At 38.9% G+C, this 14852-nt stretch overlaps 1 protein-coding gene across 1 annotated transcript in view; it reads right to left on the bottom strand.

Moving 5' to 3' along the window:
* The window catches only part of INO80C (INO80 complex subunit C), a 75261-nt gene that overhangs the window by 25845 nt on the left and 34564 nt on the right, over positions 1 to 14852 (bottom strand). The window contains exon 2 of the mRNA XM_044665066.1: positions 2163 to 2273. Within this exon, the coding sequence (XP_044521001.1) occupies positions 2163 to 2273 (111 nt within the window). The remainder of the gene's footprint in view (positions 1 to 2162; positions 2274 to 14852) is intronic.

The raw sequence follows: 14852 nt of genomic DNA, 5'->3' as shown, positions 1-14852 counted from the left end.
AGAACTCAATAAATGATTAGATGGATGAGTGGTTGTATAGGTAGATAGCTGGGTAAGTAGATGGAATGAATGAAGGAAAGAAAGTAGGAAGGAAGGAAGGAAGGAAGGAAGGAAGGAAGGAAGGAAGGAAGGAAGGAAGGAAGGAAGGAAGAGAAAACATCCTAGGATTTGTCAGAAATGCAGGATTTATAATTGGGCATGTTTCCTTAATAAGTGTTGGTCTATAGCCATGTTGACACATGCTGGAGGCAGCTACTACCCTCCCCTCTCCACACATGCCTGAAGACATTTCTCACAAGCCCCTCCGCCCAGCAACCCAATGGGAGAGCTTCCTCCCTTCCCTGTCGGGGGTAAGGTGCCAGGGGCTCACATGCAGCATAAGGGTTGCAATTTGGGCACTCAGTCTCTAAGGTCTCTGAAAGGTTCACCAGCACTGATCTAAAGTGATCAAGAGGTTTTTGTAAAATGGATACAGTTGTAGCCTAGTTGAGATTCAATAGGCACCAGGCACTTCTCTTTCTCCCACATCTTTTCATTAGGATGGCCCTCCAAACCTGATACCTCTGATTCTTTATCCTGAACTATCAGATCCCCCACTTAAGATAACAAGAGCATATATCTAAAAAACCCGTTCCTGCCTTCATTAGCCACTTCAGCATCACCATTTCCTCTCACCCTACTCCATCCTGCCCTGGGAGCTGGCATTAAAACAAGAATTGTGATGTCCCAAGAGTTCTAAAAGTTCAAGTGAAGCCATATGGGATGTGCTGGGTTCAAATAGTTTCTGGCTATGTAACCCTGGGTAAATCACAACTCCCAATGCCTGGCCTTTACATCTCTTCTGCCTTGGAACCAATATTTAGTATCAATTCTAAGACAGAAGGTAAGGGTTAAAAAAATTATATATTATACACAAAAGCAATAATAAGGAAATGGATAAAAACAAAGCACTAATGCTTTGGAACTGGCAAAAATCTGGCCCTACCCAATCAAATTACTACCATTATTGGCAAATTTGTTGTGCACTAAACATTTTCTTAATGTAAATGTATAAATGATAGTGTCTTATTTTTAATAAGTTCTCTCATACAAGTTAGCAGTATATTTCTATGTTATGAAACTTGAATATATAATGCAGTGAATCTGAGGCACCATCAAATACATTATACCTGTAGTTTAAGATCTCCTGTGTATTTCTTTCTTCTTTTTTTTTTTAAAGCCTTATTTTCTTAGTAACAACTAAGATGGGCTAGGTAACTTGCCCAGGGTCACACAGCTAGAAAACATCTAAGGTTAAGATGTGAATCCAGGATCTCCTGTCTCCAAGTCTAGTCACCTAGCTGCCACCAGGTGTTTCAAATTCTATAAAATTTGAGGCATATTCTTCCTTTGATATATGTGGAAAATCTCCTATTCTAACAGAAAAAAAATAGTGCCTCTTCCTTAGATTACCTTCTAAATTTTTGGCATATCCTATATTTATCTCCTCATATAGAATATAAGGACCCTAGAGGCTGGGGATTTTTTTTTTCTATGCCTATTGCCTGGCAGAGTGATTAATAAATGCTTGTTGACTAATCATTCAGTATATGATCGATAGGCCAAGGATTCTAGTAAGATTAAACATCAAAACAACAACATTGTGAACACCATTAAAAATAATAATACATTCCCACCCCACTCCACAAAGATGGGAGGTGCACAAATGTGGTACATTTTGTATATCTTCAGATTTTTTTTATATTGCTCAGTTTTGATGATTTTTTCTCTTCTTTTGTTTCTCTTAAAAATATTATTAGTTATATAGGATAGGCCTCTCTGGGTAAGGAAGAGAGATATACTGAAAAGAAAATCCGGTGATTTGAAAAACAAAAAAAAATTTAAGTGATTTAAAGAATCTATGATTTCAGATTCAATTGGTACAGGAAGTGTTTCTATGGAAATTTTCCATAAGATATTCACAATCTTCTTGCAAAATTAACACTTATTATCCATTGAAATAACTTTGGATCTTGTATAAAATACAAAATACTTTTTTCTTTTTCTACCACTAATATACATGATTCATGTTTATCAACAAAATTTTCAAGGAAATCAACATTTTACTTAATCATTTCAAAAAATCTCTAAGATATTTCAAAAATTAAACAATAATAACTTACCACAAAGTTGGGGTCCTTAAATGGCAAAGGTTTGGGGGTGGTTTCCACAGGTCCTGTACTAAAGTCAGGGGTCACTGCCTTGTTCTCACTCACAGTCTCCACATTGACACCCTTGAAAAAGAAAAATAACAATTACACTTTGTAGTAAGTGTCTTTTAGGCAAGGCCCCCAAACTTAACAAGAAAACCCTTTAATGTCAAGGTAGTACAGAGCTAAGGTGAAATAAATCACAAATCCTAAGCTAGAAGGGATCTCTGAAACCACCAACTCCCTCATTTTATAGGGGAGTAAATGGAAGTTAAATAGACTTGCTCAAGGTCACATTGGTGGCAAACTTGAGTTGGAAGATTTGAATCCAGCTTCTCTGACTCCTTGACAGGGACAATAACCTTCCCAAAGTATCAAGCTAGGAAAGGTGTTTGCCAGCAAGAGATGCTTACTGTGCAAAACTAGTGTGTAATGATTTTAAAAGCTTACTAAGTTTAAGAAGAAAAGATGGGCCTCCTTCAAAGCTGTGAGCATGTGAAGTCAGATTAGGGGCAGGGAAGTGAAAAGGAAGTTGGGAAATGCAAATTAGACCTAGCAGAGGCAGGAGGGTAAGAGGGAGTTGAGGAAATAGCCTGGAGCAGCAGCTGGTTGCTGTGGCAACTGTCACCTAAGCACATTTTGAACAACTAGTAAACAAGCTGCCTTTAGTGGATTAGCCATCTTTTAATCTGCACTTATGCTTAGAAAGCAAGCAAAAAAAAACTGTGGAGGTAACATTCCCAAACCTGGGAATAGTGAGGAAGACTTTGCCCCGCTGACATTTTTGGTAGTGAAAGGTATATGATTAATGATTCTACTTTATAATTTAATGCCTCTTTTTCTACAGATGGCCCTGAACCCTTGGACACTCCCTGGAATTCCATGGATAGCCAAAGGTTTTTCAAATTTCTTTTAACTAGGGGACAGAAAATACATTCTTGGATATATCTCATTCAAATATGAATTTAATAAATGTATTTTGTCTTCTCCCTAGGGGGTGAGAATGGAGTTGATGCAGGAACTCATCTGCTGCCCTTTTCCATACTGGTTGCCAATCTAGGGCTTTATAAAGACTCTCTGAAGCCTACTGACCTAGAATAAATAATATTCTCAACAGTGAAGGGCAAAGCTGATGAGGCTGGTAATTGGAGGGTGAATCCCTCAATTATTCCTCTCCATTCTTTAACCAGCCATGCCCCATGACTATACTGACCCTTGACTTGACCATCAGGCACTACCAGGAACTAGCTATCTGAGCTTTACAGAATTCTAGGCATATTATGTTTAATAAATGCTTGCTGATCGAATAATTACACTCTCCACCCTCTTTTACAGCTTGTTCAGAGATTAAAAATCAAATCCATATTATAAATACTGAAGCAGTTGTTTTTTCCCCCTTCTTTTTCCTCCTTTTTTTCCCAGACATCTTGGTTTTTCTGTGAGATTGACTTCCCTGAAGTATTGCTTATAAAGTTCCCACTTTCCCAGGCCCACTATTCCTACCACGTGAGAAAATCCACTTGGTCTCTCTCTTCCCCAAAACCACACCACACTGTTTAGACCAGTGAGTTGGGGAGGAGAGGGAAAGAGAAGATCCCTAAATGGGAAGGAATGGAAACTAACCCCCTGCTACACCACACACCCCCTTTCCACTGTCCCTTCAATGGTCCATCTTAACCCAAAGCCAGTTATCAAGGTAACACTTGTGTCCCAGAATACTGTGTTTTCATTTCTTCTACAACTCATACACTTGTATGATACTTTTACACTGTTCTTAGCTCAATGAGCATGTTTAGACCTTAACATAAGCTATTTTTCTAACTACAGAGGTTTAAATGAACAAGAGAGGCATTCTCATTGGAACTTTAGCATTGTAGTGCTTGGTGAGAGAGAAAGGACTCCTGAAAAAAACTGAGATTTATTAAAAGAAAAAATGTATTTTATGTTATATATAAATATATTATTACTTGTAAATACAAAGACGTTTTATAAGCATCATTATTTATGTATTGTGCAATGTGTATAAACAAGAAAAATAAAGAAAGATGCACTTTGCTTTAATATAAATGCAAATAACAAATGCCAAATTAAAAAAAAAGATAAACATGAGATTGGTGTTTTTTCTATGGGTGTTATCACCTAGCTGAATGTTTTTCTAAAGGAGTTTATGTTCCATTAAACAATTTTTCAAATGTAAAAACAAACAAATAAATAAATGAATGCTGAGGCAGAAGACCCCTTCTTGAACACTACTTCTTCATATCCATCCATGACAGGCCCATCCTTTCCATGTGTTTATCCCACTTTACATTTCCATCATGTCCTGTGGAACCTATATTTTTGTTAACAAATTGCCCATAATATTAGACATGTGCCTTTCATTCCCCCACCCTGGAAAGTACTTCATATCTATTTGGAATTTAGTTTTCTATATACAGGTTGTCTCATCACCTTTACAAGCAATAGAATATAAGCTCTTTGAAAGATGGGCTTTCATTTTTGTCTTTGTATCTCTGGTATTTGCTAGGTAAGAGATACTTTTTAAAAATCATTACTCTGAATATCTAAGACAGAAAATAGGCAAGTGCTAGGTAAGCAATTGAGGTTAAGTAATTTTCCAGGGTCACACAGTTGGAAAGTGTCTGAAGGCAGATTTGAGCCCAGGTCCTCCTGACTCCAGTTTTAGCACTCTATTTACTCTGCTACCTATCTGCCCCATATAGCAGATACTTAATAAATGATTGCTGGGTTGAAAGCCATGCCAGGAGAGTTTATGCTTGGATTCCTACTAGGCTGGAAAGGTTTCCAATACCAACCCAGTTTTGTACCTTATGTCTCTTAGGTCTTGCCTAACTTAGTTTTGAGATGTTCACTGTCTGGTTGGCCACAGGATAATGATTTTTTTTAAATCCACAAAAGTTATGAGACTTTCTAATAAGTGGAAGAAGAATGGCTATGGGTTGAATGTCTGAATTAACAAAAAAGCATTTATTATGTACTATGCTAAGCTGGAGATATAAAGAAAAAACAAACAAACAAACTAGATCTTGATATCAAGGAGCTCAAAATCTAATCAGGGGAGATAATACAAATAAAAATACTCAGATCCAGGATGGATGAAAAGGCCCAGAAGCCTTCAGGGCACAGTGGTAAAGTAAAGGGCAAGGCCTAGGGTCACTAAGCCACTCCAGCAAGTCAGATTAGTGCCAGAGGTCTGGAGGCAGAGCAGTGAGCACAAACGATAAGTGCTAGAGGACTAGGATGCTCTGGCAAGAGCTATGGGTTAAGCTGGTAGTCCTCTATCTCACTGCAAAAGCAGCTGTTGTGAAGATGGGATTAACTTTCCCCAGCCCATTTTTAGATTTAATCACCAGAAGTGTATATACCCCACTTCTCCTTAAGTAAGGGGAGGTCTGTGACCCATGTGTCGATAGTGGATGACAAATCAGAAACCCACTGACTGCCCCCTGGGTAGTCCTAAGCAAAGCTCTAGCTGTAATTGGTCCACATAAAGTGGAAGGAAGGCACAGGAAGTGATGAAAGGAATGGTCTTTAAAAGTGGCAAGAACTTCCTGTGACAAGGTCTTTCGCCTTCAACTTGAACTTGAAGGAGCTCTGGCTTGGGACCTCGGGCTGCTCTTGGATTTTTTTCTCTTAGAACTACCATGTGGGTGAGTGAAAAAGACTGACTCCTTTTCCTGGATTTTCTGAGAGGTACTAGTCTCCAGAGAGGCCCCTCCTCTTGGAGGAGGTCTCATGGCTAAAACCCTTGTGTAATTTACCTCTAGGCCCCAGGGGGCCTCTGAAACCCTGACTGGTTCAGACCAGGCTTGAGTAATTATCTTCTCTCTCTGATTTCCTTACTTTCATTCTTCCCCTCTATTTTATAAATAAATTGCTTAAAAGTCATTCTGACTTGAGTAATAATTATGGCAACCACATTTCTCATAAATTTAGTCCAATGTTTAATTTTTATCTCTTATTCTGTTAAGTCCCAGCTCATTCACGCAGTATGAACAGTTTCATAGTCACTCTTTCCACTTCCTGAGGATTTTCAAGGAAGATAAGAGGAAAGGGTGCCCTTCTCCACCTCACTCCCCACCCCACCCCCCAATAGTGTTTCCTGCCCAGCCAGCCCAAGGAGGCTACTTTAGTGGAGGGTGTACTCATACCAACAAAATTGCATATCCTTAATGTAGGAAAGTAAACATTCTGTCATTTAGGTATTTTTTCTCTTAGAATGAAAACTATGATGCAACATCTAACAAATTACAAAGCACAAATTTGTGGCTTTAATGTATTCTTTTAATCTGAAAGTAAGACACTTATTCAAAAGCTCTTTGTATAGTATAGAAGCCTGAACCACAGAATGGCAGCTATGTATAGGTAACATCCACCTCAATTCCCAGGACAGATTCATGGACTTTTGAAAAGTGATAAGCAAAAATGTAAGTACTCATGTGTTTGATGGAAGTCAAAGCCACACCCTCTTTACAAGAGGGCTGATACAGTCTCAACTTTTACATTTCTATGCCTAGTATTAGACTTAATACATAATCAAAATTATACAAAAAGCTTGGCAAACCTTAAATCACTGTATAAATGTTAGTGTGAGAATTGGTTTATTTCTAGGCCCAAGTTGGCAGAAGTAACTACATTTGATACCTAACTGACCTGCCTATGTCCTGTGAAGTTCCCATGTACTCAATAACTGGTTTAGTCAGCTTTATTGGGCAAGGAATATAATGTTCTCCTAATCATAATCAGTTTAAAAAACTTCATCTAACCCACATATGCAATATTATCAAATTACCCCAATCACAATGTTCTTATGATTGAGGAAGGTGGGAAGGAGGTTGCAGTCTGGGCCCACCAGCTGCCTGACTTCATCTAGGGTCCCCCTCTCACTTCATTCCTAGGAATCCATCCAACAACACTAAATATAAAGGCAGAGACCCAGAGCTCTGGGCTCTTACCTGGGATGTGCATCAGCACTTGATACCCACAGCCTGCAGGTACTTGTGCGAGAATGAAGAGCTGAGGAGTCAGCTAGCTCGCTTTCTTTCTTTTCCTTCCTTCTTTCTCTTTCTCTCTCATCTCTTCTTTCTCTCTTTCTTTCTTCCTCTCTGTCTCTCTCCTTTCTAAAACTCTTATCTTGTGTTTTAGAATTGATACCAAGTATTGGTTCCAAGGCAGAAGAGGGTTAAGAATTAGGCAACTGGGGTTAAGTGACTTGCCCAGAGTCCCATAGCTAGGAAGTGTCGGAGGCCAGATTTGAACCCTGGACTTCTCATCTCCAGATCTGGTTCTCCATTCTCCCCTGAGCCACCTAACTGCTACTAGCTGCACTCTTTCATGTCTGTGTGTTAATAAACTATCTGACTTGTGATCCTTTGAGTATTTATGTTCCTTCTTGGTACCCCACCCACAGTCTCTACACAGTTGTTGCTGCTGCTATTATTATTATTATGCCTGTTGATTTTCTCAATTCATACAAGGTCAAGAAGAGAAAGGAGTTGCTCAATACACCAAGATGGAAAGTGAAGACGCACCAGTAAGGGATGAAGAAAGAGAAGCAGCTACAGTTATGTGGGTGAGACTGGTTTTCAGGGCTGATACTTTCCCTCCTTTTAAAGGCAGTTGCCTATAAGAATCACTCAGGGTACGTAGTTGCTGAATACAAATATTACTTTTCTCCACAGCTGGAATAAGCAAAGGTCTGCATGACCAACAACTCTGGGTCATGATGCCTCATTTTCCAGTAGGGTGAGCTGGCCTATCTCCCCCAGAGCCTGTCTATTCACATCTGTGTGTTCTAGAATGGGGAAAGAGGCACTGGTGTGTGGGCAGAGGAAGGGATCTAGGCCAGTTCAGATTAGAAGCAGGAGCCTCTAGAGATATGATTAGACTAGGCCAAGCTGCCTCTATATGTAACAGGCAGCGTGGTACAGTGCAGGGATGGTGAACCCTTAAGGGGGGGGGGAGGGAAGGAGGGGAGGGCAGCTGGGTAGCTCAGTGGAGTGAGAGTCAGGCCTAGAGACAGGAGGTCCTAGGTTCAAATCCGGCCTCAGACACTTCCCAGCTGTGTGACCTTGGGAAAGTCACTTGACCCCCATTGCGCACCCTTACCACTCTTCCACCTAGGAACCAATACACAGAAGTTAAGGATTTTAAAAAAAAGAGGACCAGGTGATGCAGGATCAGGGGCTTGCGGGAAGGGGAGGGGAGCAGCCCAGCCCTGCATCCCTCTGGCTTTCTAGTAACAAACTGGCAAACTCTGTGCTGGGGCTCTGAGTGGCCCCTTTGGCGAATGTGCTATTATTAGTTTGCCACCACAGATACAGTGGATTGAAGGCTAGACTTGTGATTAGACAGGCCTGTGCTCATATACTACTTCAGACAGCTCCTACTTTTGTGACTTGGGCAACTTGCTTATCCTCTCTTGGCCTCAGTTTCCTCATCTGTAAAAAGGGGATAATAATAGCACCTATATTACAGGGTTCTTGTGAGAATCAAATGAAAACATATTTAAAGTGTTTTTTAAACCATGAATATGAAATATTATTATGATATACAATACTGTCAGGGGTAGGGAGAATGTACCTTCATAGGATGTCTTCCATATGATGTCACCTCTCATCACTTGTTCCTCATATCTTCCATGTCTTAATAAAAGTTTTAATATAAGCTTCTCTATGACACATCCCTAATACCTCCCTTGCAAACATAAGGTCTAAGAATAGTATAAGAAATGCTTTGAAATGCTTGGAAACTTTCATAGATTTATCAGAATTGTCTCAAATTTATCAGAATTAACTCAGAATTATCTCTGAGATGCCCCCCCCATCTAACAGATTCTTCTAGAAGGGCGGTTAGCCTGTGAATTGATTATCAAAGTCCACATAATAAGCAAGAAAACAAAGAGCTCATAAGAAAGCTTTCAATCAATCTGGCCATAGACACTTCCTGGCTGTGTGACCCTGGGCAGGTCATTTAACCCCAAAAGCCTGGACCTTGCTACTCTTTTGTCTTAGATTTGATACTAAGACAGAATATAATGGTTATTTATTTTTTAGGTGACAGTTTTTTGTTGTTGTTTTTTTAATGTGCTGTCAATCCCTGCTTAAATGGAAAGTGAAGTTAGGGTTCAGCGCACAAAAGCAGAAAGAACAGTGACCCCGGAGGCAGGAGACCATGGCTGTAGCCCTCATTCTGACATTTTCTCTAGGTAACCTCTGGGAAATCATGTAACCTCTCAAAAGCTCACTGAACTCATCTTCAAAATGAAGATAGTACCTGGCCTTACTGCTTCCCAGAGATGAGGATCAAATGACATAATGTATGTACGCTTGGAAGCTATAAAGCCAAATTCAGATGTAAGTTATTATTACTATGCTTACAATTTTTGTTATTATCGCTATTACTAACACAATAATGGTAGGCTTTGGAAGCTGTGAGAAAAGGTCTCCTCCTAGCAGCTCATGAATACAAGTAATGCTGAGATTGCTATGCAGACGAAGGAGATTTGACTGCTAGGTGGAGGAGGTACCACTCCTGTGCTGTAAGCCAGGGAGGTGGCCATACATTCTCTCTAGGCTACTCCCTCCCAAAAAATCATGCCAAAGAGAAGGGTGGCTGGATGGGCGGTCACTGTCTGGTATCCTGGGAGGAAAATATCTCTCCCTGTGAGTCAGGGACCTCACCAACGATTCCAGGAAACTTTTGGCAAATTCAGGAGAGTTGGCAGCCCTACTGTCATAGACAAGGAGGAATTCATTGGGAAACTGGAGAAATTTACCAAAGAAAGATAAGTAAATCATTGTGTAATAGTCTAAAAGGCAAATTCCCTGATCAGGGTATTATTCAACCTATTTTTTTAGTACTTTTCACATATCCAACATGGTGGTAGACCCTACAGTGGATTTTGTATTCCAAGAAGTTCTAGTCTTGTTAGTGAGATTAGACTAAGAAATATGAAAGAGGTAAATGATGATATGAGATAATAATCATTATTAAATAATAAAATGGGATGAAAATTGTAAGAGGAGTTGAAAGGGAGAACTGACCTACTTTCAACCTGTGAATGAAATAGGCTTATTTCATTCAATTCATTCAAAAAATGTTTATTAAGACCTTTCTGTGTCCCAGGCACCATGTAGGGGATACAGGAGGTAAAAGACAGTCCCTACCCTCAAGGAACTTACCATCAATTTAATGTTCATGAGGGAAGAGAAGATTTTGCTTTTGTCTTTGTAACCCAAGCATCTAATACAGTAACTGGCACAGATGAAAATTTTAACAAATGCTTGTTAGGTAAAATCTTTCAGTTTAAAAAAAAAAAGAAAGAAAGAAAGCCTAGAGAGTTAAGTGACTTGCTTAAGGTAACATGAGTTAACATGTGACAAAGCAGGGATTTGAAACTAGGTCTTCTGCCTTCAAATCCAGTGTTGTTTTCAATACAACAAATGCATAAATTTAGATTCAGGCCACCTCAGAGTAAACTTGCCCCAAATAAAGAGTGAGTGATAAGAGACAGCATTATATGGGAGACATCCTATAAAGGTACAATCCCTCTATCACCAGCAGTTTTACATATCATAATATGATATCACATTTATGAAGTACTTTAAATATATTTTCATTTAATCTTCTTAATAAGCCTGCAAGATAGGTATTTTTACTATCCCCATTTTACAGATGAGCGGGCTGAGGGTGGGAGAGGTTTACTGACTTGCCCAATTCATACAAGTAGTGCCTCAAACCTCAGAGTAAAATGGGTCTGAGGTGGAGAAAGCCTAGAAGCCAACCTCTGAACTGAACTGAACTAAACTAAGTTGTTGGGCAATCTAGACCCTTAAACAGTGGAGAGGGGCAAGAAGTGTCACTTGGGCTAGATCAGAAACTAACAGAGCTGGGCAAGGCCAAGCAGGTGGGAGCTTCTGTAACAGAAGGGACAAAAGTCCTCATGCAACTATCAGAGCAGCTGTTCCTCTAGGATGGACCCTTCTTTGACATTGTGCTACACAAAAGACTTCCAGCCCTGGCAAAATGTCCTTCTGCTCCTGACTCTGCCCTGTGAATTGGCTTGGACTGATTATTCAAATTACATATATCTGTCCTTGTTTCACTACCTAGATTCATCATGACTAAGTGACACAGATTGCCTAACTGTGATGACTTGAGCTCTCAGGACTCAAACCATAGAGCCCAAGATTGGCTATTTGTTTCAAGATGACCAGTCCAGGCAGAAAAAAAGTTCAGCATGGTCAGGAAAGGCTAAAGAGATAGCATGAGGCTAGATGGTGAAGAGAGCCTTGAATGTCAAACTGAGGAATCTGGTCTTTGGGCCTGAGGCAACAGGGAGCCAGAGATTTCTAAGCAGAGGAAAGATATAAGTTGGTTTTCTAAAATTAGTTTGACCTTAGCTATTCTCAGCAATACAACTATACAAGACAATTCTGAAGGGCTTATGATGAAAAATGCTATCCCCCACAGAAAGAACGGATGAAGTCTGAATGCATATCAAAGCATACTTTAAAAAAAACCTTCATTTTCCTTGTTTTGGGGTTTCCTTTTTTTGGTCTGTGTTCTCTTTTGCAATATGGTTTAATATGGAGAGATGTTTTCCATGACTGCACAGGTACAATCTATATTAAAATACCTGCCTTCTCAAGGAGGAGGAAAGGTAGAAAGGGAAGGAGGGAATTTGGAACTGAAAAAATATATATTTTTTAAAAACTAATGTTAATTTGTTTTTACATGTAATTGAGAAAACAATAAAATAAAAACATTCTAAAAAAGTAGTCTGACAATTACATTTAGGCTCTACTGAGGGGTCCACAGATAGATTTCAGGGGGATTCATGAAGTTGGACAGGAAAAAAATATAACTTTATTGTCATTAAACTCTTAACTGAAATTTAGTATTTCCTTCAATTATTTAAAATTATTTCATTTAAATTATTTAAAAACTTTATCATGAGGAGTCCATAGACTTCACCTGATTGCTAAAGAGGATTAATGAGAAGGAAGAATAAACTTTGGTTAAAGTTCGGAATTGATGGAAATAGTGAATTTGGGGAGGGGTCAGCAGGGGGAGTGGCCAGAATAAGCTAAAATGTTGAATTTAAGGTGACAGAAAAGGTCACATAAGCAATTGGAAAAATGAGACCCTATAGGACTTGAATGATAGGTCAGTGCTGCAGAACTACCTGAGTTTGAGAATCATTAACACAGAGGTGATAGTTACGTAGTAAAAATCAGCTTAGCACACTACAGGAGAGAGTACAAAGAAAATCACAAGATCTGAATTTTTGGGAAAACTCACAGCAAGGAGACAGAAGGAAAAGAGGAGTCAACAAAGGTGAGAAAATGAATAGGTTCAGAGGTAAGAGAAGCAGAAAAGTTCGATGTCACAGAAACCAAGGGAGAAGAATTTGAAAAAGGAGATGGCACCCCACTGAGTCAAAAGTTGCTAGGAAGTCAAGGAAAAGGAGAACTAAGAAAAGGACGGTGGTTTTGGCAAAAAGGGAGATCCACTATTGCAGTGAGTCTTAACTTGGGATCTGTGGACTTGTTTTTAAAAATATGTGGATGACTATTTCAAATATGACTGATTTCTCTTGTAATTGCACATATTTTATATTATGCACTTAAAAATATTCTGAGGAGAACATAGGTTTCATCAGACCACTTACTGTCTACAGTGGGGACACAAAAAAAAGGTGAAGAACTTCTACATTGAGATCTTTAAGAGCAGTTTCAAGAGAAGGGTAGAAGACTAGTAAGAGGACATTAAGAAGGTCGCCAGAGACAACAGATAGAAAACAAATAAATGTTCATGAAGTTTTCCTAGCAGTGAGAGGAGAAACAGGAAAGCTATTTTCAAGAGAAAGTTTTTCAACATGAGGAAGCCCTGAATATATTTGAAGGCAGAGGGGAAAGAGACAATAAATTAAAGAAGCTCATAAAGTAGAATGAGATAAATATGGAAGCAAGTAATTGGTAAGAAATCAAATCTATAGTACAATTAGAGGAGTTAACATTCTAGAAGGCAAATCATTTCTGAGATGAGAGGAAAAACAAAACTCTTATAGAAATAGACATGTGTTGAAGTGAAGAAAAGATGAGGTAGCCTACACCAGGTGTACTCTTATTAGTAAAGTCAGAAAATAAGTGGCAAAGAATAGCAAAAGATTACCTCTTACCTTGGTAGAAGTTACCTGTTTTTCAGATTTGATGCATTTTTAATGATACCCTTTAGGAGCAGCTAAGTGGTTTATTAGATTGAGTGCCAGGCCTTGACATGGGAAATCCTGGGTTCAAATCAGGCCTCACACACTTCCTAACTGTATGACCCTGGACAAGTCTCTTAATCCCAATTGCCTAGCCTTTACTTCCCTTCTACCTTGGAACCAGTCTTAGTACTGATTCTAAGACAGAAGGTAAGGTTATTTTTTTTATTATTATTATACACATATAGTTTAAATGTAATGAAAGAGCTTTTGAAAGGATTCTAATGAAAATTACTTTGGCAACCCAAAAATGGCAAGAAGGAGAGCCAATTCTCCATGCAAAAATGAAAAAATGGAACACTCCAATAGAAGCAAATAATCAACTTGTAAGATGTAAGGCAGAAGACAAAGGAAACTGCCAGGCTTAGCAAGCAATAAGAGGAACTGGGAAGACAACTGGGATCCATCAGTTTTAGACCAAGAGTCAAGTCTATCATCTGATGATAACAAAGCAGAACATCTGGGTGGAGCACTTGATGGAGCAAAGCAATGATCTAAGTCTAGGGAATGTTCTGGTAGATTAATTTACCTACATGTTAGCCTTGAAAAAAAGATAAGAAAAGAGAGCCTGACACCATTTAAGAACTAATGTTTAAAACTAATAGTATGATTAATATTGGCCACTCATTTAAAAAAAAACTTGAATCTAACTAAAAAAGATAACATAACTTAATATAAAAAGACTTGGACTATGGAACAGCAAGGTGGTTCAGCTAGGCCTGCAGATGGGAAGTCCTGGGTTCAAATCTAGTCTCAGATACTTCCTAGCTGTTTGATCCTAAGCAAGCCACTTAGCCCCATTGCCAACTTGCTCTTCTGCCTTAGAACCAATACATGGTAATGAATCTAAGATAGAAGGTAAGGGTTTAAAAGGAAAAAAAAAAGATTCAGACTGGAAGTTAGGCAATCTGGATTATAGTCCTGGCTCTATTGCTAATTAACTATGGTGACCCTGGAGAATAATAAAATTACTAATATCCAATGCTTTAAAGTTTGCAATGCACTTTATATACTGTCTCTTCTCTACTAGCAGCAATGTAAGGATCCAGAGCAAGGCTGAGGAACTTCTGAGAAAGAAAACTAGCCACATTCAGAGGAAGAACTGTGGGAGGAGAAACACAAAGGAAAAATAATTGCTTGAACACATGGGCTGACAGGGATGTTATTGGGGATGTAGACACTAAACGATAACTCTAGTCCAACTATCAATAATATGGAATTAGGCCTTGATCAATGATACATGTAAAACCCAGTGGAATTGTGCATCGGCTAAGGGGGGTTAGGGGAATTTGGGGGAGAGGGAAAGAACATGAAATATGTAACTATGGGGAAATATTCAAAATAAAATTTTTAAAAATAATAAAATAAAA

This window comes from Gracilinanus agilis, chromosome 1 (assembly GCF_016433145.1).
Source record: "Gracilinanus agilis isolate LMUSP501 chromosome 1, AgileGrace, whole genome shotgun sequence".
In the NCBI taxonomy this organism is placed as follows: domain Eukaryota; kingdom Metazoa; phylum Chordata; class Mammalia; order Didelphimorphia; family Didelphidae; genus Gracilinanus; species Gracilinanus agilis.
Note: the sequence above shows the minus strand (reverse complement) of the source record. Positions and strands in the feature narration are given on the sequence as shown.